At 37.5% G+C, this 27,642-nt stretch overlaps 1 protein-coding gene across 1 annotated transcript; it reads left to right on the top strand.

Moving 5' to 3' along the window:
• The first annotated feature begins 1,210 nt into the window (after positions 1-1,210).
• On the top strand, positions 1,211-25,454 carry LOC146003641 (uncharacterized). The gene is made up of 7 exons (XM_083141969.1): positions 1,211-1,537; positions 5,901-6,078; positions 7,633-8,005; positions 9,548-9,762; positions 14,191-14,343; positions 18,612-18,685; positions 23,650-25,454. The coding sequence occupies exons 1-7, from the start codon at positions 1,467-1,469 to the stop codon at positions 25,172-25,174; spliced, it is 2,589 nt and encodes an 862-aa protein (XP_082998095.1). The 5' UTR covers positions 1,211-1,466; the 3' UTR covers positions 25,175-25,454.
• Positions 25,455-27,642: the final 2,188 nt, after the last annotated feature.

Below are 27,642 nucleotides of genomic sequence, written 5' to 3'. Positions count from 1 at the left end.
TCGGTTTGACGCTTTTTTGTTTAATAGAAATTCTGAGTCAAGGGGGCATGACCCCCTACACCTTGTGCATGTCACTGGCCTTCTAATCATCTTCCTCTGCAAGTGGGCATAGTACGGCCAAAGAAGTCAGTAATAAGGTGCATGTAGCCTCTGCAAATATGCTGTATAAAGAAACAAACTGCCGGAGTACTAAGTGAGGTGAGTGTACATACTCCAATCCACCATCCCGGGTTCGAATCCCGGTCGGGTATGGTTGTTTGTGAATGTCCATTTTCATCCATTTCATCACTCATCCCCATCTTCGCAAATTAGCCAAGCGGCACAAAACGCGAAGTAAAATAAACAATCAATCAATCCAATCCACCAAAATGAACATACACGATGAATTTAACAATAGGCCTAACGAAATTTGCCTTTATTTTTTTAAAAGTAAAATTACTGCCCACATATACCTCACGTGATATTTCTTTCACCCAGCGGACCCCCCCCCCCCCGGAGGGAACCATTGCAGGAGTTTGTAGCCACTGGCGTAGAAGAGGGTGGGGAGATGGAGCTGCAGCCCATCTCCGAAATTTGAGAGAATCATTTTCAAATAACTTCAGATTTTCATTTTATCGTCTTCATCTGTTCTTAAGATTTATAACATCCTCTTAGCAGACGAATTACGTTGCAGGAGCAAATTTGACGGTTATTCTTACAGCTGAAATACACGTGGCAGCAGACTCGGCCTTGTTACTGCAAAACATGCTGATGAGGATAGTGTGGGTTCCCGAAAAGTCGGGACCGGGAAAAAAAACATTCCAGTCCTCATCCCGACTTCGGGAAATGAATTCCCGACTTTTTGGGATCCCGAGCAGTCGGGAAATACTGAATGGTCATTTTAAAAAGTCGTTAAGTCCCGACGTTTTCTGCATTGTAAGTTTCTGGAACTTATCGGAAATTGTTAGTTTTTATTCCAGAAATGCAAAAACAATCACTAAAAGTGAAAATGACGTGTAGAATTCAAGATTTCCAGAGCTTCGGAAAATTTCTAACATTTCCCGTCTCGAATGTCGGGATTTTAAAAAATTCCATCCCGAGTCAAAAAATTCTGTCCCGCTCCACCCCTACATTCATACGAGAAATGCGAGAGCTTGACGATGTGGGTCTCCCTTACCGCACAACCCTTGGGCTACCTTGCGTCAGAGAATGCATCTAATTTTAGGCTAAATGCCTAAGTTGTTAGATTAGGCTAGCTTAGTTCTCTTAGCAAAAAATAAAAATCAGTCTATTTTTGCTAATAGAACCAAACCTAATAACGTATATATTACGTCACGTCGGAACAAAATGTTGCTCAAATGTTGTGCAATAAGGGATACCATACCGAATTTGTGTGTGTACGAAATTGCCGGAACACAACACCCTGGTTCGCGTATTGCAAGCTAAAGAATTTAACAAAGGAGTATTTATATGCGATTTATTAAATAATGGTGAAGTGTTCAGCATATCAATGCCCAAATGGGAGTGAGAAGAAAAAAGACGGAATTACATGTCATAAGTAAGTAGTCCTCCTCCCCTTTGTAATGTACGGCCCCGTAATTCTGTGATTTGGGAGAATCTATTTACTATGCCAGTGTAATGTATCATTACCCTTTTGTTCGTTTGTGTGTGTTATTCTGCACATTCGTAACAGGGTGTAATACATAACACTAATTTTAAGGCTCGTACGATTTCGCCTTGCACTAGGAATTTGTTTCATTATTTACGTTACTCAGCTATTGAATGCATCCATTAACTCCCTGGCGGTCTCATCGAAACACCACATCTAGCAGGAAGACTAATTATCGTAGAATTTTGGCAATCATTGTCACACGAAATTTGAACCTTCCTTAAAGTAATAAGCTCCGTTTGGATTTAGAAAAAAAGTTAGGTAAATGTCTGTTATATCGGAGACACATTTCTAACGCATATTTTTAGTTGCAAATGGTTCGTACTTACCAATTGTGTATTGCGGAACCTATTTCAAGGTGCCGTTATGCTTTTTACACGAAAATAACTTCGATCTTTCACATTACGAGTAATTCTTTTGGGTCCTTTCTTCCGTTGCGGAACATAGAATATTTCGCGCACAGCGGTCGATCATCACGCGTCGTGCTTGTGTTTTGTCGATTTGGAGTCGGCATGCAATGTTGCAACCTTCTTAACCGAAAAATACCTACTTTCGTGTTCATTATGTCATCACAAACCATTAACGGATAGCCCCCAAAAAACATTCATGATAGCCCCACAAACCATTGACAATAGCCCCAAAAACCATTGACGGATAGCCCCAAAAAACATTCACGATAGCCCCAAAAACCATTCACGTTAGCCCCACGAACCATTTCCGGCAAGGTTAGGTTAGGTAAGCATAGTTAAAAAAAAAAATTCTGGTTAAAAAAAAGGCACGTTTGGAAACTTCTTCGTCTCGCGAACTCCCGCCATCTGCAGGTTCATAATGGAAACAACGGCATAATGTTGTCGCTTTGCACAAAAGGCTACTTTATTACATCAAAAGTGCTTATTTTCTGTTATGCAGCATTCCATAATGACAAAATACCTCCACGAAGTTTGATAAATGGAACAGAAACTCATTTCCGTAAGTAGTTTCTCCTGTAAATTTGAAGAAAAGTGTCTCCGATATAACAGACATTTACCCATTCCCAAAAGTTATTTATGTTGAAAAAAAAAAGGTAAATTTCCGTACACTTTTGAAAGGTCGTGGAAGTGTTTTTTTCCATTGCTTAATTTATTTCGCCAGTAAATCATGTATTTATGGAGATTAATGTCTCTCCAATGCAGGAAAGCTGTTGCCTCTATGTCCTCCCACTACGTGAATCAAATGTTGCGTGCGTTCGATGATGTAACCCCCGGTCAGTGTTTCCAACCACACCGTTGTTCTCCAAGTACATGACAATTTTAACTGTTTGCCTAACCTAACCTTGCCGTGCATGGTTCGTGGCGCTATTTATGAATGGTTCATGGGGCTATCCGTGCATGGTTCATGGGGTTTTCGAACCTGGAAAAAAATACAAAATCAGTAACACGAAAGTAGGTATTTTTTCGATGAAGGTTGCAACACTGCATAACCACTGATCATCAACGCTAGTCAAGATTTCTTGGTAATTATGCAATATAGCCTGAACACCTCTCACTCGTTTATTTCGTTCATTTTAGAATTGATACTTACTTATTCTGCATTGCGGAAGATTCTTTAAGGTGAAGTTATGCCTTTTCCCATAAAATAGTGTCAACTTTTCATATTAAGAGTTATTATTTGTCTTCAGTGTTCCGCTTGGGTAACAGACAATATGGCGTGCACTCGTAAGGGATCGTCGCACGTTGTGCTTGTGTTTTGTCGATTTGGAGTGGGTATGCAGTGTTTCAACCTTCTTAACCAAAAAATACCTCCTTTCATGTTAATTATGTCATCACAAACCATTGACGGATAGCCCCAAAAAACCATTCACGATAGCCCCAAAAACCATTCACAATAGCCCCAAAAGCCATTCACGATAGCCCCAAAAACCATTCTAGATAGCCCCACGGACCATTTCCAGCAAGGTTAGGTTAGGTAAGCATAGTTAAAAAAAATGCACGTTTGGAAACACTGGCGAGACCGCATGACTTTTGACGCTCACGCCATCTGCAGGTACATAATGGAAACAAGGGCATAATGTTGTCGCTTTAGAGGAAATGCAAGTTCCTTACATAAAAAGTGATTATTTCTTGTTCTGCAGCATTCTGTGGTGAATTTTTCCGTTTCCGCGAAAGAAAATACCTCGAAGAACTTCGACAATGCTACAGAAACTGATTTCAGTAAGTAGTTTCTCCTGTAAATTTGAAGAAATCCGTTCGGGTGATATTGCATATTTACCGATTTCTCCGCCATATTGCGTGTAAGACAAGCGAAAACGAACGAACAAGAATTACTCGATATGTCGAAAATTGAGATTATTTGCGTGAAAATAAATGAAATGGCACCTTCAACAATCCTTAGGAATGCAGAATACGTAAGTACCAATGTGAAAAAGGAGAAAATAAAGGAATTTCAGATGTTTCAGGCATACTTAACATTTAATAAAATAAAATAAAAACTTAAAAATTACCTTATGCAAGCCTGTGCGCTTCCCATGGACTCGTTGACAAGCGACTGCAAGTATCTTAGACTAGTGGGAATTAATGTAGAAGTAAATCGGAACCTTAGTAGAATTCATTCAAATTTATTTGGTAACAGTTCGTTATATCGAAGACACATTAAAATCGGATATTTTGTGTTTTGCATGGTTTGTACTTACCAACTGTGTATTGCGGAACATAGTTCAAGGTGCCATTATGCTTTTTACACGAAAACAAACACAATTTTTCACATAGAGAGTAGTTTTTGTTATTCCTTTTTTCACTTCCGTAACACACAATATGGTGGGCAGAGGTTGACTAGTGTTGTAGGTATGCAGTGTTTCCAACCTTCTTCACCGAAAAATATCTACTATTGTGTTTGTCACGTGTGCAAATTGTACATTATGCACAGGTAGCTGACTGATAGCCCCATGAACCATTCACGGATAGCCCCCCGAACCATTTCCGATAAGGTTAGATTTGGTTAGGTTAGGCAAGCATAGTTAAAAAAAAAAGGGGGGTTGGAAACACTGACATCATTAAACGTATGCAGCATCCGGTTCACGTAGCGAGAGCAATGGCACTTGTGCGTCGGTGAGATATTTCTCTTGAAAAATACATGATTTCCCGGTCAAATAGATTCCACGATGAAAGAAAATACCTCGACGAAAGTTGGAAACCTTAGCGAAACTCATTTCCGTAAGTAGGTTCTTCTGTAAAAAAAGAAGAAATGTGTCTCCTATATAACGAACTGTTACCATTTATTTTAATGCTAAAAAATCAAACCTGGCCTGCCTAACCTAACTACGAAAGCATATATTGAACAAAATCTTAAGTAATCCTAAAACTCCGCAGTGTGTGTTAACAGAAATAAATCGAACCATGTAAAAATTGCATTCGTAGCATGATGAAATTGCAATAAAGCAAAAGGAACGTGGGCCGTTTTACGTAATATAAAGTAAGTTCCAGTGTGTGGAGAACACAAATAATGGAGATTTTTGATCGCAAGGTACAGCTCATGTAAATAAAAACCTGCCATCTTTGAGTACTCTCGCCACTTTTTATTAGTAAATACCAGTTGCATGCACACTCAAATAGCGAAAGAACACATGCAAATGATGATGCCATCAAACTTAGCACTCCTAAATTAACAAAAATTGTCAAAAACAACTATCATCCCCAAACCTAACGATAATTTCACTTCTATTTTGGTTTTACGGTCCTTCATATTTGATTTACTTTATTTTGTAATACATTTATGAAACTTTAAGCAACATCCCATTGCTGGTGTTGTGGAATGTCATATTGGATGCTATATTACGTGGGCTGTTCTGCTTCATGCTAAGGCAACAGACATACTTTACTTCACAATAACACATTTCCACAAGATAAAAACAATGGTAAACATTAATAACAGCATAATCTTCATTAACCATGCAAAATATTTCACGTTCTCTAGGGAGTACAGAAGTAAAGGTACCAACCATATGCCGCACTTTGTGGCTGCCATGTCACGAAAAGTTAATGTAAATGCCAGAGAGTTAATGCAAATAAAAATCCTCTTCACATACATGTTACATTACGATGCTGTATATATAGTGGAGTATTTACAATGTAATTTTCGCCAGGGAAAATTAAACCTGGAAGTACACATCGTTGAATTTTTTAAAAAATATTTATATTATTTAATGACAGTTTTTACAATGGTGAAGTGTATAGACCATTACTAACTTATTGATAATATGTTATTTGATGGATTTCAGATTTCCCGTTGACCCACAAAGAAGGAAATTATGGATAAAAGCAGTAAGAACAAAGAATTGGCAACCAACAAACTACAGTTCTCTGTGTTCTGTTCATTTTGAAGAAAGATATATTGAACGGAGGTCTTCAGGTTCTGTTAGACTAAAAAGTGACGCAGTACCAACTTTGTTTCTGAAGGTATTGTTTTTTTTCAATTGTTATAATAATAATAATTCCTTTATTTATTATTATTATTCCATTATGTGTCAAGAGTCAGCCTTCCTGATTTTGCCTTGAAATAATAATTAAAAAGTCTCAGCACAATATTAGCATGGAATGTTAATTGGGTGTTATGCACTGTGTAGTGCTTCTATTTTTGGCTAATCTAAAACTATGTTTCAAGAGAACACCCTTTCTCTTGTCTTCAGGGGAACAAATTTATTTCAGGGTGTCTACCAAAATAACAAATCTAAAATTCTTCACTTTTTCTTGACCTTTTTTTCATTTTTCTTAACATTTATTTAATCACCACATACTTCGGTATAGTTGGAAATTAAGAAAATATATATTTTTATTTAATCGAAAACCCCTATCAGAAGGCCGGTTAAGATGAAAACTGAAGCTGTACTTTAACAAGAGATTTAGATTTGCTTTAATTATTAATGCATGTAAAAATTAATGCTTCAGGCTTCACCCTGGATGGGGAATGGCCACATTACTTTATTTAATATTTTTTTCAAAACTTCATGGAAACAAGGGCCTCCCCGATGGTGCAGTGGTGGCGTCATCACCTTGTAATCTAGGAGTCCTGGGTTCGATACCCGGTGGAGGCACACAGTGGTTCGGGTCCCACTTTAAACTGTAGGTCCAGTCCCGATTAGCCTTAGTGTGCATAAAGTGTACTTAAATCACCAAATGAATCATTCGTGGAAACAAGAATGTAATTCTTAAGCACCAAACTGAACAAATCTTAACAACAATTCAATACAATTTTAGATTTCCAAATATTCAATTTTTCAAGTACATAACAATGTAAATTCACTACACTGTAAAAAATAGCAAAAATTCTTGTCTTTTCCTTGTCTTTCTTGACTGGTAGACACCCTGTATATTCGCTGGTGGTGGGAATTGAACTATGGCAGTCCTGTCATTTACTCTAAATTCAGTGTATGCTGACCACCTATTCCAGAATGTCCCCTGGAAATGTAAATTGCATTTCAGTTATTATTTCTTTTCTTGAGACAAGGGGACCTTATTCACTAGAAATCTACACTGGGGTATCTTTCGGGGTTTTGAGCCAGTGACTCAGATACTTAGTTTTTAGAAACTTCACACTCATTTACATTATTCTGTATTTGTATTTTATTTATTTAGCATTGCACTTCTGCCACTTTGGCTAATTGCGACAATGAGGATGCGTGATGATAAGATGGAACTGATGAAGAACTTTCGTGGCAAGACCGTGCTTTGCCACTGAGCTGACTACATTACTCTGATCACTTTGTTTGTGCTGCTACAAAACCAGCAGATAAGAGGAGAATAAAGGAGAGTACTGCATCTGGTTCTTACCCTACAAGAATAAGAACCACGTGTAAGTACCTTTTTTTACTTAGGGTGGAACAGTAGTTATACGAGCATTCAAGAAATTGTTAAATCGTAAGTACTGAAGAAAATCATAAAACAGAACTGCAATCATAGTCTTCTACTCCCTCATATTAACAAATTTGTAAGAAAATAATTGTTATTTGGCAGGTTGGAAATAAACCACGGCTGACACGTGCAGCCAAACAATCTTCTACAAAGGAGGAACTATCACATGTAAAAAAGCAGCAAAAAAGTGTAGTCAAGTCAAGGAAACGTCATGTTCAAGAGGCTTCAAATGTAGAAGACATCTCTTACTCTGTTCAATCAACTTCTACAAAGGAGGAGCCATCATGTGTTAAAAGGCAGCGAGAAAGTGTAGCCAAGTCAAGCAAACATAACAAAGAGGCTTCAAATGTAGAAGACATCTCTCAGTCTTTTCAAGCAACTTCCATAAAGGAGGAGCCATCACATGTAAAAAAGCAGCAAAAAAGTGTAGCCAAGTCAAGGAAACTTAATGTTGAAGAGGCTTCAAATGTAGAAGGTATGTCTCTTTTTTTAAAAAAAAATTCAAAGTATTAGAAGTTGATACATTGTACAGTGCCTTTAACGGCTGAGGTTGCCGTAGAGTGGCTGCTAACATGTCTGAATATAAAGTGCATATGCCAGTATTTAGACCCATAGCTGTATGCTGGCCTTGGCATTGGACACATCATGCTTCAGTGTTCAGATAACTGGTGTCCAGTTTGCACATGTTGGTGATGTGTTATGTGTTATGGTGTTAACAAGTGTTTTAGATTGTTTTCTTTTAGTTTAACTATTACTGGTGCTTTTCTGCAGTCTAATAATGCCATGCTATCCATACAATTAGAAACAAAACATTTTTATGTATGACACTTGTGTATTACAAATTCTTGTAAGGAAGTTAGAATGAGTTTTGCAGTAGAATTTCCAAATGTTCCTATTTCACACAGAGACAGTGTTTATTCAGGTACTGGTGAATAAATTAAAGGTAATATGGTCTGTTCTTGATAAGAAGCTGAGGATAAAAGAGCGTTTGCTCACTGAGGAGAAAATAGACAACAGTGGAGCACAATTGGAACATACTCCTCAAAACTCCCTCCAGTGCCTTCCACAAGAAACAGACATTTTCATGACGTCTGCGTGGTGAGCTACCAAGCTTTTAAACCTGAAGTCGTGCATTAGTGGAATTGAAAGAAAATATCAGGAGAGAAATTGAAGCAATTTCGGAAGAGGAACTGATACGAGTTAGTGAAAATTTTCTATAAATATGTCATAAATGTGTGGATGCAGGACATCATCATTTCCAACACCTCTTGTAACAAGGCACATGCTCATTTTAATTTTAACTGTCAGTGTAATTGTGCGAGCTTATTTCATTACATAGCTAGCGGTTCCAGTTATGCGGATGTTGCATCCTATTTGCCAGCAGATGCACTCTTACGTCCCGACGTGATAGCTGCTGCTCCACGGCCACTTCGGCTGTGAAAGACACTGTATTTCCTCGAGATTATTTCAGTAAATTTTGTGGCATACTCTCTCTGGATATAGATGACCTAATTGTGTTGTGTTTTTTATTGTTTTTATGGATAGGGACCTGAATTTTTTGGTGTTTCTTTTCCTATAATTCATGTTTTTCAAAAACAAGCCATATTCAGCATAAAAATGAGTTTGTTTTTTGAGTCCAAACATACTCTTAACGTCATGTATTCACTTGAGTGACAGAAATCTCAAATTTACAATGTATAACTGTTTGCAACTCAGAGAATCTTGTTAATTACAAAAAAGATCGTGTAACAAACATTTGTCCAACTTAAAACCTGATTTATATTAGACTTTGTTTTAAGTCCACTTACGCACAGTTAGGCTGATCAGGACTGGACCTACAGTTTAAAGTGGAATCCAAAACACTATGAAGTGTGCCTCCACGGGTATCGAACCCAGATCTCCTTGATTACAAGGCGACGATGTTGCCACTACACCATCAGGGAGGCCATTTCATTTTTAAACATCCTTTGGTTTGTCTTAATTGGTTTTACAATAATATTTGCATTTTGTTTCATAGATTTGCCGACGACAAAAGTGGAGCTTCCTCCTCCTACCAACAATTTCGTCACTCAGACTCCTAGATTTAATGATGACGATAATAATCTTCATTCTTTGAAAAAATTTTATTGTCGTTTGTGTGCAAAAAAGGAAAGGGACCTGGTATCAGCTTTTGGAGAAGAAGGCGAACTTCTAGATATAGTGGAAAAAATTTCCAGATTTCTGCCCATTGTAGTAAGTATTAAATTATATTTTTTTTATTAATGTGAAAATACTTTCATATTTTAAGAAAAAAATCTAGCTAAAGTCCTCCCATTAAGTATTTTATGCTGGAATGTATTTCAGCTTGCCAGCCTTCATGGCGTAATGTTCAGTGGGATTAAAATGTAGCACTATAGGCATACATTAGATTTTAAAATTATATAAACTTGGAATAGTAAGGAACGGAGCTGTAGCTGCGAAGGATCAAGTCACAGGTATGAGGTTCGAACCTTGGTTAAGCGTGATTTCTTCATCCTTGTCATGATTGACATGGTCTCTGCCACGTCTGTCAACACCAATCACGCCACGTTGCTCATTATGGCCGAAATATGTGGCTTGGTTGACTGGTTTCCCTAGCGTATTGTCTTGTCACGAGTGTAACAATGATGCGCAAAAGGCATGACCCATAAGTCGTGGAGAGCAGTGTGTGTACCTGTCAAGAAAAAGTCGAGAAATTATGCTTGTGGTCAAGAATTTTTCCTATTTTTTACTGTGTAGAGAATTTACATTGTTATATACAGGGTGATTATAAAGTTTGATCCATTTCTGTGAAAAACAGATATTTGAATCAAACCCATAATGAGAATGGAAAACCTAGCACTTAGTAACACATAATCTATCAAAACTTCTACAGATAATGTAAACCCAACCTCAGAGTAACACAGAATCCATCACAGGTTGCACTGAGCCTTATTCCAAATGACCACACTGCATGTCCACACAAAACAACTTTTCTAGCATCGTACATTGCTAGAGAAGGTGTTTCGTGCAGCGGTGCTGGGAGTTTTGTGTGGATGTGCAGGGTGGTCATTTGGAATAAGGCTCAGTGTAATCTGTGATGGATTATGTGTTACTCTGAGGTTGGGTTTACATTATCTGTAGAAGTTTTGATAGATTATGTGTTACTAAGTGCTAGGTTTTCCATTCTCATTATGGGTTTGATTCAAATATCTGTTTTTCACAGAAATGGATCGAAACTTTATAATCACCCGGTATTTGTTAAAATTGAATATTTGGAAATCTAAAATTGTATTGAGTTGTGGTTAAGATTTTTTCACTTTCTTTCTTAAGAATTACGTTCTTGTATGCGTGAAGTTTTATAAAAATATTAAATAAAGTAATGTGGCCATTCCCCATCCAGAAAGAAGTCTGAAGCATTAATTTTTACATGCTATTAATAATTAAAGCAAGTCTTCATATTTGCACAGGTGCGAATTACTCACTTGAGTAAACAATAAGTACTTAATAAAATATAAAAAAACAGTTTACTTACGTTATGTGAGTTTTGTAGGTTTGTCGCGTATTACTCACAAATCCAGAATATAAAAAAGGGAAAGTTAAAAACTGTACTTACGTATGTGAGTATGTTGTTTCTACTGTAGAACGACGTTTCGGAGATTGACTATCTCCTTCTTCAGGTTCGTATAAAAAAACTAGGTACTTAGCATAGTACTGCGTCGAAATGTAACATGAGGATTGAGGATAAGGGTTGGTTTGGATACATTTAAAATATTATGTTTGCATGAATCACTATACAACTTGCAGGTTCGGCCATTCCTACCCAACTGTGCATCCTAATCCACACGAAGGTCAGTTCTCCATGAATGTTTTCCCCTCCCCTTTATTTTCTCATTTCCCCTTATTACTTCACAAATCCAACGTAAATTCACGTTCTTCCCGTGCAGCTTGTATAACTTCCGGAGTGACATGAAAACTGATATTGGGTTCAATCTTCCAAGCGTTGTCCAATTTTTTGAGGAAATTGATCCACCCTTCTTCCAAATTTCCTTCGTCCCTATTAAGATTATTCTCTCCCCCCCTACAAATATTCGCTGTTTCCTATAATTATAGGAAAGGGGGTAGCACTGAACAAGGTATTTGAAGAATTGGAAAAAAAAAAAAAAGAATAAACTTCACTAAGGAAAACTTAAGCGATGGAAAAATAAATTTTCTGGATCTTAGTATTTTGAAAGAACGGAATAGGATTAGAACAGGAGTACATCATAAACCCCTATCGGGGATCTTATATATTAACAAGGAATCGGCGCACTCCGAAAAAACAAAGAAAAATGTATTCCTAAACTTTTTTATTAGAGCTGGTAGAGTATGCAATAATGGAAAAGAAAAAGACAACGAAATTCGGTGGATAAGAAAAACAGGATTAAAAAATAGAGAAATGGATAAGATTGCGGGCAGAGCACAGAAAATTATTAGGAAAGAAACCAAAAAAGAGGAAGGGGATCAAAAAGAAAGGGAAAAAATCGAAAATAGGAAGGTAAAGTACGTTGGCATCCCTTACCATCAAATTGTATCGGAAAAAATCGGAAAAATAACGTGAGATTTCGGGATTGTTTGCGGGATGAAAGCCCCAAAGAATGTAGAAAAATACTTTACCGATTATAAGAAAGGAAAGACAACTAGGGAAATGCAGGAGAAACAGAAGGGCGTTTATCGAATAGAATGTCAATGCGGGAAGGAGTATATAGGACAGACGGGTCGAAATATGGGTAAAAGATGGAGCGAACATGAAAAGGGATATAAGGGGAAAAGTTCCCAAAATGGGTCTCTCAGAACACATTTTGGAAAGTGGGCATAGAATCGCAAAAAAGAGATAATTAGAAAAGAGGGGAGGAAGTTAGGAAGAAACGTGTATGAAACAGCGAATATTTGTAGGGGGGGGGGGAAGAATGATCTTAATAGGGAGGAAGGAAATTTGGAAGAAGGGTGGATCAATTTCCTCAAAAAATGGGACAAAGCCTGGAAGATTGAACCCAATATCGGTTTCCACGTCACTCCGGAAGTTATACAAGCTGCACAGGAAGAACGTGAATTTACGTTGGATTTGTGACGTAATAAGGGGAAATGAGAAAATAAAGGGGAGGGGAAACATTCGTGGAGAACTGACCTTCGTGTGGATTAGGATGCACAGTTGGGTAGGAATGGCCGAACCTGCAAGTTGTATAGTGATTCATGCAGGTTTTAAGATTTTTAACTTTTTAAACTTTTTTACCTGTGAATAGGTCTATTGTGCAAGTTTTTTTAGTGAACGACGAGCTTTTTACGTAACTCTAGAGCAAAAACATAATATTTTAAATGTATCCAAACCAACCCTTATCCACAATCCTCATGTTACATTTCGACGCAGTACTATGCTAAGTACCTAGTTTTTTTATACGAACCTGAAGAAGGAGATAGTCAATCTCCGAAACGTCGTTCTACAGTAGAAACAACATACTCACATACGTAAGTACAGTTTTTAACTTTCCCTTTTTTATATTCTGTTATGTGAGTACGTTCCATTTATAAAAGCAACGTTTCGAGGGTCTACTGCTCCCTTCTTCAGGCTTCTTCCTTGGCACATATTATTGCTACATGCCGCATCAATTTACGTTGAACAAGGAATAAGGTAAAAGGTTTCAATTGGTAAAGAAATTGTTAGAAACTTGCCCATTTCTTTACCAACGGAACGTACTCACATAACGTAAGTAAACTGTTTTTTTATACTTTATGGAATACTTATTAAAGCAACTCCAAATTTCTTGTTAAGGTACAGCATTTTTAATCCTAATCAACCTTGTGGTAGGGCTTTTTCATTGAATAAAAAAATACATTTTCTTAATTTCCAATTATATATAGTAGGGGGTGATTAAATAAATGTCGAGAATTTTGGGTTTTGGTAGACACCCTTGGGAGTCAAGTGCACATAAAAGTGTTTTGGCTGTTATATTATTTACAGAAAAAAGCTAAATAACGTCCAATAGCCACTTTGGCACAAGAGGAAGAATTGGTGAAACCACCCTGGCAGAGAACGTGTTAACCCAACATGTAAGAAAGCAAAAGGAAATAACCTAAGTAGAAAGAAAGAGAGAGGTGGGAAATTCCACAGACCAAACACTCAAAAGCTTTATGCATAAAAATGAAGATGTATTGTACAAAAATCACACTTGTAGTTAATGGAACATGCCATTGTTTCATTAAAAGCATTTTGCAAGATGGCAGGAAGGTGCATGGTATGAAATCTTAATTGTGCATCTAAACGATCCATGAACTCTCTGTATATGCCTAGAAGGAACCAATATGGCAGTATGGTAAGATTAACATGCCCTAGAAAAACTGATTTGTGTATTCCTGTATGATATTGTCAATAGGCCAGGAAAAGCATCCACATCATAATTTCATACACAGAATTTGCACAAGTCATAACACGATGGCGAGAGATTAGGTATTTCAGTCTAATATAAATGTCAGAGAAATTCAGTAATGAAGGACACTTAACAACGTTTCTTGTATGTAACAGTTACATATGGTAGATGGAACTCTTAGTCTCAGTGCCTTGATTAATTATATTTAACATTTTTAATTGTTATTTTTATTATTAAAGTTTAATTTTCTTGATTGTAGCTGATGTCTGGTGATGAACTCCCTACATCAATTTGCTATCTATGCATACAGAAGTTAAACACGAGCTATTATTTCATTGAAACCACCTTACGAGCTGAGACAGTCCTGAAACAAAAGCTTGAAGCGATAAAGAGCAACATGGCTTCCACACAGGTAATATGCAATTTCTCTACATTTGTTGCTTTGCATGTGGTTTCTGGATGAATGCATCTGTGTATATATTGGAATACATTTTTATTTAAATGTATTTATATTTTGTTGTGTACATACAAGTACGGGTGTTTGGAAATTTTGCGCAATTACAGAAATTTTTGAACTTTGGGCCTTTGCCCCTGCTTCCTCCCTGAACTGTAAATTCTCCTATGTTACTTAAAATTTTGCCTTTTACCCATTTTTACATTTAGAATTTAAATTGTTCAAAAATATGCGGTGGTTGGGCAGTTATAACTTTTTATCTTCAATTTATCCCATAGTAACGAAAGGGAAACAAAGGGTTTTTCAAACAGGGCTTGTTAATAATAGTAAAAATGGATATAATGTTTTTTAATTCGAGTATATAATACCTTCAGATGTATACTAATAAACAAAATAAGACTGAAATATTAGTGTATAGCAGTGGTTCCCCAAAGTGTGCACCACGGCTTACGAGGTGGGGCTGCCATGAAATGTTCCAATATTTTCATTGAAATGATATGATTTTTCCAAATATGTGCTTATTTAGTTCTTTTTACACACAAAATGTTTCTGAATTTGAAATATTTTAAGCCAGCAACATAACCACATTAACTGAGTGTTCCAAGTGTTCTAACTTGGACGTCATGGAAAAATCTTGAAACACTAAGGATGCCGTCAAACGAAAAATTTCGGGAACCCCTGATGTATAGTTTTTAAAGAAATGGCACGTTAATTGCTGCCGTGTGCTACCATGAGGTGTGGGCAAATTTCGACAATCTGGCTTTTTGCCCCTACATCTCCCCTACATCCTTAATTTTTGGACCTTGCTTTAAAATGTATTTTACTCATTCTTGCTTGCAGAATTTAAATTTTTCAAAAAGATGCAGTAGTTTAGAAGTTAATAGCAACTTCTACAAATCTATTCCATAATATTACAGGCCTAATATATATAACAAAGGACTTCTTCAATGCCCACTTCTTAATAATAGTAACAAGTGTGATATTGTTTTGTAATTCGAGTATGTCATATCTTCATATGTACAAAATTTTATACGATCAGTGATATTTTTTTGTGATAGTTTCGGCTTCTTTGCTGGAGTGTAGGATTTCAGACCTGCATCAAACAGTCTACGTCTAATGGTTCGGCAACTCGGTTTGTTGATGTCTTCTGGAAGGTTTGATCTTATTTTAGAAGAAGTAGTTTTGGGAGATTGTTTGCATAATCTAACGATTGCTGTGTCTGTTCGATTAGACGTAACACGTGGCCTGCCATTTCATGTGCGAGACTTGAATGAACCGATTTCTTGAATTCTATTTAGTGTTTTTGTGACACTACTTAGAGCTATCTTGAATTGGGCTGCAATTTCGGATTTTGACTTACGCTCTTGATGCTATATATGCTGATCTGGGCCCTGGTCAATTTTAAAATCCCACTAACAAGTGTTCAGAATTCAACTGTACTGTACCTTCTCAATTCACAGATATCCACTGTTTCGCAACAACAATCACTGGTATTTATCAAGCAACAATGTGCTAACAGTAATAACAAATGAAGCCAAAAATGTTGCAACAGAAACTTCCACAATGTACTCAATAATACCCTTATAATATTTTTTGCTACATCAGAATAAGCTTTGAAGTCTGATAAAATTATATATAGTTCAAATGAGAAACCAACCTTTGCAGAAGATGAAGAAGAAGAAGAAAAATATATTATTATTTACAGAAACAATTGTTATAATATCCTGCCACTTGTATGAATGTGTAGGATAATAGAAAACAAAAGAATAGAAGGCCATATAAAATTTATTTATATGTGAAATCCAAAAAAGAGATTTCTTAAAGCATTTTCCAGACTTTTGGCCACCACTGTATATGATTACTCAAAAGTGGAAGAAAAGCGAAGTAAAATAAATAAATCAATTGGTCATTGTGTCCCTGCGTTTTTCAATATTTCTTTCTGATCAAAAATTAATGTTTCACTGATGTAATGCATCACTATAGTCATGTGAATTATTATTTTCTGTCATCACAGTGTGCTTAATCATTCCTTAAAACATAGACTAAAACGCTGTTGTCCGTAGTGTAAACGATCTTAACTGTGTGGAAGTTTTTATGTAGGCAAAACAATGGTTAAGAGTAAATCCCAATTGATTGTTAGGAATTTAAAATATTATAACTCTGACGTGACGCATATTAACTGTTCTTAGTTCGCTGTCAAGGAACGATTTTTCCTAACTAAAAAGGATTCCGGCCTCCGTGGTAGAGTGGTTAACACAGCTTGCTTAAACACCTACTTGGCATTGTGTTCATTGTGAGTGTCCCTTCATCAATTTCATCATTTCGTCGCTCATCCTCATCGTCGCGTTTAGCCAAAAATGGCAGAAAAGCGAAGTAAAATAAACCAAATCAAAAATAAATAAGAAGCTGAAGGGAAAAATATTCCATTACCAAAAATAAAATATATAAAATACAGTAATTACTTTGTTGACACTGCAGTTTTTTTTGGCAGTGTGTAGCTGTCTTAGGGTCGTATGTTCGAATTAGATGACCTCAAAATATATGAAGAGTGAACGATTAATGGAAATGGGGATGCACATTTCTTTTACATTAGTAGGCGTTCAGTCGTAAATCATGTGAACACAGTGTGATTTTCGTGCAAGGAAGCGTTCCTGGGACATCAACTAGGTCGACATTTACTTATAACGTTACAAGGGTATGGATTTCTCTCAACAAGTGCAACAAATGTTTATGGTCATGGAAATTATTTATACAATTTGTTTGAGTAACATCGTTTTTCTACCTCTTGAAATTAATGGTGACTGGAGACGAAAAGACACACGTGGCAGATTGTAACGTGCTTTGAAGACAGAGGTCTTAAGTTCGAACCATGATTAAGGCATGTGTGCCCCATCACATCCATGTTATCAATTGGTCAATCATTCTCATTGCCACGGATTAACCAAGAGGCAAAAAGGCAACGTAATATATCCTAAATAGAAAAAAAATGCAGAAAAGGGGCAAGGAAATGCACATATCGTGCCGAGTCGAGGTTGTGTGTTGCAAGACGGAAATGTGTAAGTATTATCGCAAGAGCACGTTCAATTATATTAGGGCAGAACCATATATCACACAATACAGGTGAAATTGTTGTAGGTTGATGTGAACTGTTAATCTGCCTAAACTCTTAAAATACTCTAATATCAGGTTTTTTGTTCCACTTATTATTTCAATTTTGAGGGTCTTCATGACCGAGTGCTTTGCATACTGCTCTATGAAACCGGAGACCCTATGTTCGATTGATTGATTGGTTTGCTTTATTTTACTTTGCTTCTTGTGCCTTTTTTGGCTAAGTTGCAAATATGGGAGGCCTCCCCGATGGCGCAGTGGTAGCATCGTCGCCTTGTGATCAAGGGTTCCCGGGTTAGATACCTGGTGGAGGCACATAGTGGTTCGGATCCCACTTTAAACTGTAGGTCCAGTCCCGATTAGCCTTACTGTGCATAAAGTGGACTTCAAACACAAACTCAATCAAATATGGGGATGAGTGACGATATGATGAAATAGATGAATGGACACTCATAAATACATGCCCAGTCCAGGATTTGAAGGCGGGACCCCTGGCGTCATAGCGTGATGTGATAACCACTCTGCTACTGGAGCCGGCATCTATTTTCGAAGCTTGGGTAATATTTAAGAGCTTATTGTGTTTGTTCATTTTTTCTGGTCACTCCAACATTCGTCCTTATCGTTGAAAGTAAACAACAGGGATATAATATGGTCGTAAAAATAGCAAAGTTATGTGCCGAAAGAAACGACCTTTGCTTGTTTTCTTTTTATATTTGTTTTAGAGCTAATGACAAGAGAGAAAAGAAACGAAAAAATGAACAACCTATTTTCATTCATGAAGGAAATAAATCGCCAGCTCAGAACCTGATTTCTTGAAAGCTCAAAATGGACAAGAAATATTTCTTTCGAGGCCGAATGACCACAGAAAGAAACGCTGTGCTAATTCCTTGATGACTCACGGTTAACATTGCTGTTCTGTGTGGTGTTCACGACCGATAGCTGTGCAGCTCTTCCTTATCTTGCATAGAGTTTCGGCATTTATGCTGCAGTGTTTCCAAGTCAATATGGTTTTGTTTTTTTGTAAAAGGTGAGGCCTTACTAAAGATTTACACTGTACATTCATAATAAATATTCTATTTGAAAAGCTCATTCCATATCTTTTTATTTTATATTCCCAGATGGAAAACAATATACAGGAACCAGAAGCCAAATTGGGACATGATGATTCTTCAACTGAAATTCAGCCGTCAGTGTAAGTATGATATAAAAGCTTTTTAAGTAAAGCAGACATATCACTAAACAAAAAGTAGAAAACATTGTCCCAAAGTGGAGACCTTCAAGACATGGACATTTACAGTAAGCAATATACGAGGGGAAGTCAGAAAAATTGGTCACAAACTGATGTGGGAAAGCTGAAAATAGCAGTGAGTAGTTTACAAAGTTGTCAGCACAATCCAGCTTGATGATATTTAGTTAGTGCAGGGTGGCTACTCACTGGAAATTCCTTGCATTCTGGGAATTATTGGCTCTGGGAATTATGTGTGAATTCTACGTAAATTCTTCTCTGTAGACGTGAAAAATTGCAACTTTTTTTAATCGAAATGAATTCATACATTTACAAGTGCTCCGAAGAAAGTTTTTTACAGTTTAGCTTTTACTTTTATTGAGAAAGAAAAAGAAAAGAAAGCTGTGTTGAAAGTAAAACCGAATTCTCTCAATCCGTTTACTTGGTTAGTGTCCTTTGCAGAACAATCTATCTGACTGGACGGAAGATAATTGCAAGATAAGAAATGAACTTGATTAGGTAAATTTGAGTTTGACATTTTTATACAATTAACAATTTTTCGTAGATTAGTATATTCCGTAACATTTGTGCCTTGTGTTTGTAGATGTATTTCGAGTCTGAGCAAGTGAAATGGCAAAAGTAAACTCTGCACCTTAAATTAAATATTTGAATTATATATATATATATATATAAACACAGGAATAGGATCAGAAAAGGTGCCAGAAGGGCGGATAAACACTAATGATGAAGGAGACAGTAAACACTTACCACACGAAGAGAAATTATTCTATATTTCGCGATCTACAGAAGGTCGTTTCATGTCCATGGTAACAAAGTTAGAACCCACCTTACCTTAAGAAAAACCATGACGCCACGAGCGGTGGTGCTCCACGTGATACCCTGTCTTGCAGCAATGGCCCTGCAGCGGATTTTCCAGTGTAGGAGACTGCGTTGAAGAACACATTGGTCCAAACGATCATATTCCTCGTGGCAAGCTTTCCAAAGACCCTCAATTGTGCGGGTCCATCTGCTTCTCAAGGCTCGTTTCAACAACAACGAAAACCCACAAAAATCCATGGAAGAGGCATCAGGGGATTTCACAGGGATGTCTGTAAAGGGGATTGCATGAATGCCCGTTTCACGTGCCATCCGATCCATGTATGCCTGCTTGGACTTTGCCGTATGACTGCAAGCCTTGTCCTGGTGGATGACAACACGAGATGTGTCGCTGCCATAGAGAGAAGGAATATCATGTCTGTAAAGTGGCTCCAAAATATTCGTGTGGTAATAGGCTGCATTTATTTAACCTTTTTTTCCACTCTGCGCAGTGGAAGTTTGCCGCTATGGCAGTAATCACCAACAACCATGAACCCGCATGGAAAACTTTCAGCACATTCACGTACCCACTCAGATCGACCTCTTGCATCACGTGGACGATAGTAGATGGCCCTTTTTTTACCACATCCCGACAGATACACCCATGCTTCATCCAGGGACACCACAGACTTTCAGCGGTCCCATGCCAGATGGCGTTCGTAGAGTTTCCGAATGTTGGTTTTCCTCTCTTGGACATGTGAGGCACGCAGCTTATGAACTTGAGCCTTGTGTTTCCACACAAGTTGTAAATCTTGGGCTATGATGTGATTTACAGTTGCAGGGAAACATTGCACTGCCTGTGCAATTACTCTTTGCGTTGCGGGGATTTCACATCGCACCAAGGATCTCACTTTCCGCACAACATCGGAGGAACGCTTGGGCTTCCGATATGTCCGAGGCCCACTTTGACTGGTTCCAGCAACAGGTACGGTGCAAGCTTTGTGGCGATTCAACACTGCATTGATGCCCTTCTTTGACACATGGAATGCTTTCATGTGACACTGTTTAATTATCTGGCTATAACTATAACCAACGTCGGAAAGGGCACAGATGTACCCCTCCCAAAAGACTGGAATTTTTGGTGCCATATAAACACTCACTCACACACCAACCATCGTTTTTGCAAGTCAACACATAGTAATTTCGTCCAACTGACTCTGGCTGCTCTATGCTATGCCTACGTGCTGCTCCGTGGTGACCGAAATCGTTACCATCAACGTGAAACAACCTTCTGTATGTCGCATTTTCAAGTTGAAGAAGAAAGATCGGCGTTACTAAGAGAAGAGGCACAGAATACTGACCGTAGCGTCTCTACGATCAGTGTTGCCAGAAACAGTTGATAGATGACGAGAAGTACTTTCACCAGTGTTTACTGTAAGGTGGGTGGGTAATTTTGGGGAGGAGAGGAAAGGGTTACTGGTTGGCTAGGTTGAGTCCGGGGGGTATAGTGGCGTGCATGCCTGTTATGTAGGCCCTTTCCCAGCGCCTGCGGAAAGATGTGTCAGAGCGGGGGGGTAATAAAAGATGGATGATGGCAACACGGAAGCAGTTATTGAAGGTGGTGTTATGGCTGTTGGTGTGGATGGCAACAGTGAAATCGGAGTTTTGGAACGGTGATTATTAATCCTTAGGTTCAAGTGGGTAGAGGTTTTGCCTATGTAAAAGTTGCCGCAGATTTGGCAAATGAGGGTGTAAATTAGGTTGGATGAGTGGCAGGTGCCCTTAGGGTGAAGGATGAACTTGCCTGCCGCTGTGGGGATCAGGAGGGTGGGGGAGGTGATGAGTATGGGGCATATATATATATATATATATACACACAGTTTAATTGAATTGAATTAGAATTTTTGGATACATTGAAATCACACAGACCCTTTATATTGTTAATGTATTTGTGTGTGTGTGGGGCGGGGGGGGGGGGGGGGTGAGAGGTGGTAATACGTAAGGTTGAATTAAAGAAACTATGTGCTTGTATCCTTGAATTTTTGTAAAGTTCTCCTTGAAAACTGGGAATTATACTTGAATTTTATCATGGTCCTAGATAGGAAATTTATCCCTTATGATGATTTTTCTCCTAATTTCAGTCAAAATGTAATTATCAAACTGAACCATTAAAATCTTTGATACTGTGCACTGAGCCAACACCAAGTCTTTTACACAATTTGTGAGAAAATTATAGTGAGGATATCTACTAGGGGTACTGAGATCGGGGGGGGGGGGGGGGGGGCGCTACCCATCCCAATACTGACTTACAGAAATGGTTTCTCAAATTTCTTTTGACTTAGAACAGGGAATTTCAAATGGTTGAGTATTAAAAGAGCTCTTCTGTTGAAATTTTCTGCACTAAAAGTGTCAGATATTTTTCTTGAAAATGCCATTTTCATTCCAGAAATGCATGGAGAAAAAGTGGGTAGAACTCAAAAGATTTTTAGTCCTCAAAATTTCCCTTCCTTTCCATCCGATGCATCTGTGGTATCAGCGGTAGATATTATAGGTATGCTCTGCACATTGCAACATGCTGACAGTCACAATGTATGTAATGTTATCAGCACTATTCTCCAGCTAACTGTACCCTTCAGCTATCAATTTATGATACTGGGATGAACCCCAGAGCCATTCCATGCAGGGATATTACTGCAGAAATTCCCCTCTTGAAAGCATCTGTCCTGGGAATCAAACCTGTCTCTACTGACTGGGCCATCATGGATCAATTGCAGATACTATCTGCTACTAATTTTATTCGAAACAACTTGCTACTCATTTTTCCACACAGTTTTTGGATTGCATTGAATTTTGCCACCTGCCTGGCAACTTTGTTAGACATGTACCTGCTTCTTTTCTCATTCCACTAGCATGCCTGGTGGCGGAAGAAAGAAAGAAGCATGCCACACAAGTCAGTACATGGCTGACAAAGTTGCCAGGCAATAAAAAACAGCATGAAAAAATGAATAGCATTTTGATTCAAACCGATTGCCTCTGTCCACGTATCCACAAAATGGATATGTTTAGTTGCAATTCTACTAATTTCATGGAGTACAGTGATTAAGGATGGGGCTAGCCCTTTGATCAACGCCAGGCCGTTTTAGAATTTTTTTCAAAAAATTGCTACTATATTCCAAAATCTGAAAAATTACATGTCTTTTAAAATTACTTCTGGAGCACTCATGTGAATCTTCATGTGGTTTGCTTTCACTGTTGGTTAGATATTCTCAATAGTTTAATAGACTTGCATATCCACAAAACTATATGTAGGCAACAGTATCAGATTTTGGAATATCATAATGGTTTTTCGAAAGGAGAGGGAAATCTGAAAACAACTGCCTTACCACTGTTCAAAGGAACTGCCGAGCCTTAATTCCATCAGGACATAAATAACTTCCAGGATTTTGTCTATGGTTATACTAGATGTTTATTTTAGTTGTTATACAGAGCGATCCATTGAAGTGTAGACCACCTTGTTTACACTTATCAGCAAGCGAGGTGCTTGCAGCTGTAAGTCAGCACTGTAGACTGTCCATGAATCAAACACGCAAGTTTCCGTAACTAATTTAAAGAGTGATTTATTTACTTACCAATTTATGAAAAAAGGTGCTGAAACTGGCTGCCTTTGTTTTGACACCTCTTGATGAAGTAAATGTGTGCGCACTATTCAACTATTTTGAACACCTTTTATAAATCTGGTAAGTAAATCACTTTTTAAAATAATTACGGAGTTGTGTGCTTGCTTCATCCACACTCTACGATGCCGACAAACTGCCGCGGGTGCCTCTCTTGTCAATAGCGCAAGCAGCGGCACAGCGGTCTACTCTTGAATGGATCGCTCTGTATTTGTGATCTGTTGAGCTTCCTATTTGCACAATGCCCTGCTTTTTGTATCTGATAAAATCCACTCAAGCAGTTTTTTATGTATCTTAAATACTTCTAAACACAATATAATTCCATAATTTATCAATGAAAATTATCATGTTTAACATGTAAAGTTAAGTCCAGATAAACTAGTTGGAATGCCCAAGTGTTGGAATCAGTTCTAAACTAATTATACCCATGTAATGTTTCAGGACAGAAGACGTGGACACACATCAAAATGAGCTGGCATCCATTAGCGAACTACCTGCCGAAAAAGTGATAGACAGAAATAATTTATTAAAATGCGATGAGTGTGATGTTGTTTTTGTTACCTTGGATGAGTTTGATTTGCACATGGCACGTCATTTTAAAACTCCTAAGTTTCAGTGTCGGTACTGTTCCTTTGGTTGTTCTGGGTTCAGGAATTTGGTGGCACACAAGACAGAGGTTCACCTGAAGGAGCTAGTGTCCTGTAAAGAATGCCAGCACATCCGAGCAGTGGAAAAACCCATCTCTGCGCAAGGTTCAAGCAAAGAATTTGAATGTAAGCTTTGTGAACAACAATTCAAAAATAAAGTTCAATTGATGGCCCATTATTATGATGTTCACTTGCCGAGAACAATAGTGTGTGATGTGTGCGGAAAGAAGTGTGTTTCTTATTTCAAGTACAGGTTTCACAAGAAGACGCATTATGAAATGAACAAGGCTAAATGCGGTGAATGTAATAGAGAGTTCAAATCGCAGGCCTTACTCAATAAGCATAAGCTACATCCTTGCCGCACGGTACCTTATTTGTGTGCTGTTTGTGGAGAAACCTTTGCACGTTGGGTCAGTCTGAGGATTCATTTACGGGGACATACGCAGTTCGACTGCAAGGATTGCGATAAGAAGTTTGCAGACTTGCGCAGTTTAAAGTTTCACATGAAATCTCACAATCAGACAAAGTTTACTTGCAATTTATGTTCAAAAATTTACAAAAACATGGACAATCTAAAGAAGCATCAAGCGACGCACGACAGACTTAAGTGCTCGGTTTGTGATAAGATGTTTAAGTGCCTCCGTCACGTAAGACAGCATCAAATTCGTCACACGACTGCGAAAACTCACTTGTGCGACATTTGTGGAACAGCTGTGAAAAGAACAGGGGCATTGGTCAGACATAGGGCACTGCATTTTAAGGAGAAATATTGTGAATGCAAATACTGCAGTGCAACTTTCAACACCCGCATAGATCGTACCGTTCATATGGGTCGTGACCATCCAGAAATGAAACCGAGTGTGCCAGCCGAAGGAGCAAAGAATAAGCAAAAATTGAAATGCAGATATTGCGACAAAATCTTGGGTTCAAAATATAGCTTGGTAGATCATGAACGCATACATACAGGGCAGTTTCCATACTTGTGCAGCGTGTGTGGAAAGAGATTTACAGCAGCCGCTAATCTAAGCCAACATATGCGCAGTCACACCGGGGTGAAACGTCATGCTTGCAGTTTATGTGGAAAGAAATTCGTCACAAAATGCCACCTTGAGAACCATGTGTGGTCTCATTCTGGTGAAAAGCGATATTCGTGTGAAACGTGTGGGAAAAAATTGGCACTGAGGGATGATATGATACGTCATTGCCGGATACATGCAGGAGAACTCCCGTACAAGTGCAATCTGTGTGGTGCAGGGTTTAATTCCCGCAGAGAGATGAGGCAGCATAAAGAAGAAGTGCATGCAGCATTGCAAAATTAGCAACAAAGAACAGTAAGTTTGAAATTATGGCAGAGATGATATTTTTAAACTGATGCTGGTACCCTTATACAGTCCCCACCAATATTGATACTTAACCTTTAGTAGATGGGAACTCTTTTTTTTCCAACTTTCCGCAAATGTACACAATTGTTGGAAAATTTTGAAAAAAACTTGCCATCTCTCGCTGAACCTCTAATCGTTGCATGTTGTGAACATTTTTTTTATGGTTATATATCAAATTAAAACATATCTGAAATAAAAAAAAATGGTTGAAGAGTAATGATTGACATTTTCATTATACATTCATTAAAAATAGTAACAATAAATATATTGTTTTCTTATTCCAGTATGTCATAATTTCATATGTATATATATAAAGAAAAAAGACAGAAGTGAAGGTTTTCAAGAAATGATGTGTCAATTGCTGTCATGTGGTGGAGGTTTTATTTGAAACCATCCATGCTTTAAAGGATTTTAACAAACTGTACTAAGGAATTTAATTTTAATATGGAAGTGTTGTATTGGCACTTGAAATATTCATAATTTTACATATGAGATGATAAGGATATTAATATAACAAATACTTACCGACATTAATATGTAAATATTGTCCCTTTTTCAATATTTAAATGAAATAATTATGTCAATGAAACAAAAGTAAGACAGTTGGTTTTCATTAAATCTTGTATGAATTCAAAGCTTATTGACAATGGATTATATTTTACATCACTTTTATTTCATGTGTAGGCAATTGTGACAGTATGAAAGTAACCAAGAAACAATCAGACTAGAATTCAAACCCAGAATTTTGGGTGGAGATCACTCATTATACTCCAATCAAAGCTTTCCCCTCCCCCCCTTTTTTTTAGGAAGAGAAGGTATTAATCTCAAGGATATACCAAAAATTTTAGTGCAAATCACTTTTTGTTTGTACTTAAATCATGATTAACACCTTGTGCCAACATATTTTGTAATAAAATAATAATTATAGAAATAAAGTCTGTTTTTTTCTTATAATTCTGGTTCATATTTCTTCATTTTTCGTATGAAAAATGGGGAAGATCTTTATAGTTGTAATCATATTTTCTTACAGAATGGGACCTGAACTTTAAGTTTTTCATGAGACCACAATGAAAAACAAAATGGGGGACCATGAAGAATTAATGTACAGGGTAATTCAAAATGAAAGGTGCAACTTTACACAGTTATTATGATGTTACTATTTATGATAGAAAATAGGACAAGGCATCAATATAAAAAAATACTCTGGGAGTTTTATTCCCACTTAGCAGGCTTATTCAGCTTAGCCGATGCTCCACCAGGATCGCCAGTGTTGCAAAATGGCTAATGACATAGAAGGCATATTGTGTGTTGGAGCTATCGAGAACTGATTCAATCACCATGGTGCAAAGACTTTTCAGTAGTAATGCATATTATATCTAAAGATATCAGTTTGGCATATGTTTCACCCTTCCGAAAGATTTGCCAAAGTTACAACTGCGACAGCTGTTGACAACGACTTGCTGTCGTGTGCATGGCAAGTAATTGATTATTGTTTGGGCCTTTTCCACGTTACACGTGGTTCCCATGTATCATGTATTGATTTGAAGAACTTATTCAATGAAAACACTTGGGTTCGAACCTTTTTATATTAACTCCATAACACATGTCTAAAAAATCAACAACAAGTAACTATAACAACAATAATATATATGGCTGTTTCAGCCCATGGCTTCATAACTTAAACTAATATATAACAATATTCCCCTTGGTTGCAAAATGAAACATAATAATAACAACAATCTTAACATTTCTAATCTGGTTCATATCTGCAAGGTGGTTTATGTATCCTTGCAGACCTTCGTGGAAATAATGATGCTGCAGTGGACTCTTGTTTCGAACATCCTGGCTTCTCCAGACCCTGCATACCTCCTTGTCTCTGCTGCTCCATTTCTTCATTGTGAGCCACAGAAGGTAATTCCATATAGTCCAGGTTAGCAAATTGATTTTGCTCACCACCAAACTCTTCTGTACATCGTGTCGAGCGTTCACCATTACCATATCTTCCACTCTCATTCCTTCTGGAAATCTCTAGCTTCAAAAACGAAAAATGAACATTGTGTAATTATCCCTCTTAACTTTGAAAATTGAGTGCGATAATTGTCCTACTATCTCGCCTTTTTCATACCGCTTTTTTTCTGGACAATAATAATATACTCCAGATCCTTTCTTGTAATGCTCTGCCTCATAAATAACCCTTGTTCTATCATTATGAATTAATCCAAATGGACCAAATCAGAACATATGGTATTTGGTATTCCAAATATGGAAAAATGATTTGTCAACTTCTCAACAGTTTCTTCAGCCGTTAAATGAACAACTTGCCAAACATTTACGTATTTACTAAATGCATCCACTAAAATAAGAAATTTATATCCATGGAAGAAAAAATGATCTATGTGTACTCT

The sequence above is a fragment of the Lepisma saccharinum genome, chromosome 20 (assembly GCF_977018435.1).
Source record: "Lepisma saccharinum chromosome 20, izLepSacc3.1, whole genome shotgun sequence".
NCBI lineage: Eukaryota > Metazoa > Arthropoda > Insecta > Zygentoma > Lepismatidae > Lepisma > Lepisma saccharinum.
Note: the sequence above shows the minus strand (reverse complement) of the source record. Positions and strands in the feature narration are given on the sequence as shown.

Coding starts and splice junctions, on each gene's coding strand:
- LOC146003641 (XM_083141969.1), top strand. CDS start 1,467: ATGGTGAAGTGTTCAGCATATCAATGCCCAAATGGGAGTGAGAAGAAA. Junction 1,538..5,900: donor GACGGAATTACATGTCATAA/GTAAGTAGTCCT, acceptor GATGGATTTCAG/ATTTCCCGTTGACCCACAAA. Junction 14,344..18,611: donor GCAACATGGCTTCCACACAG/GTAATATGCAAT, acceptor TTATATTCCCAG/ATGGAAAACAATATACAGGA.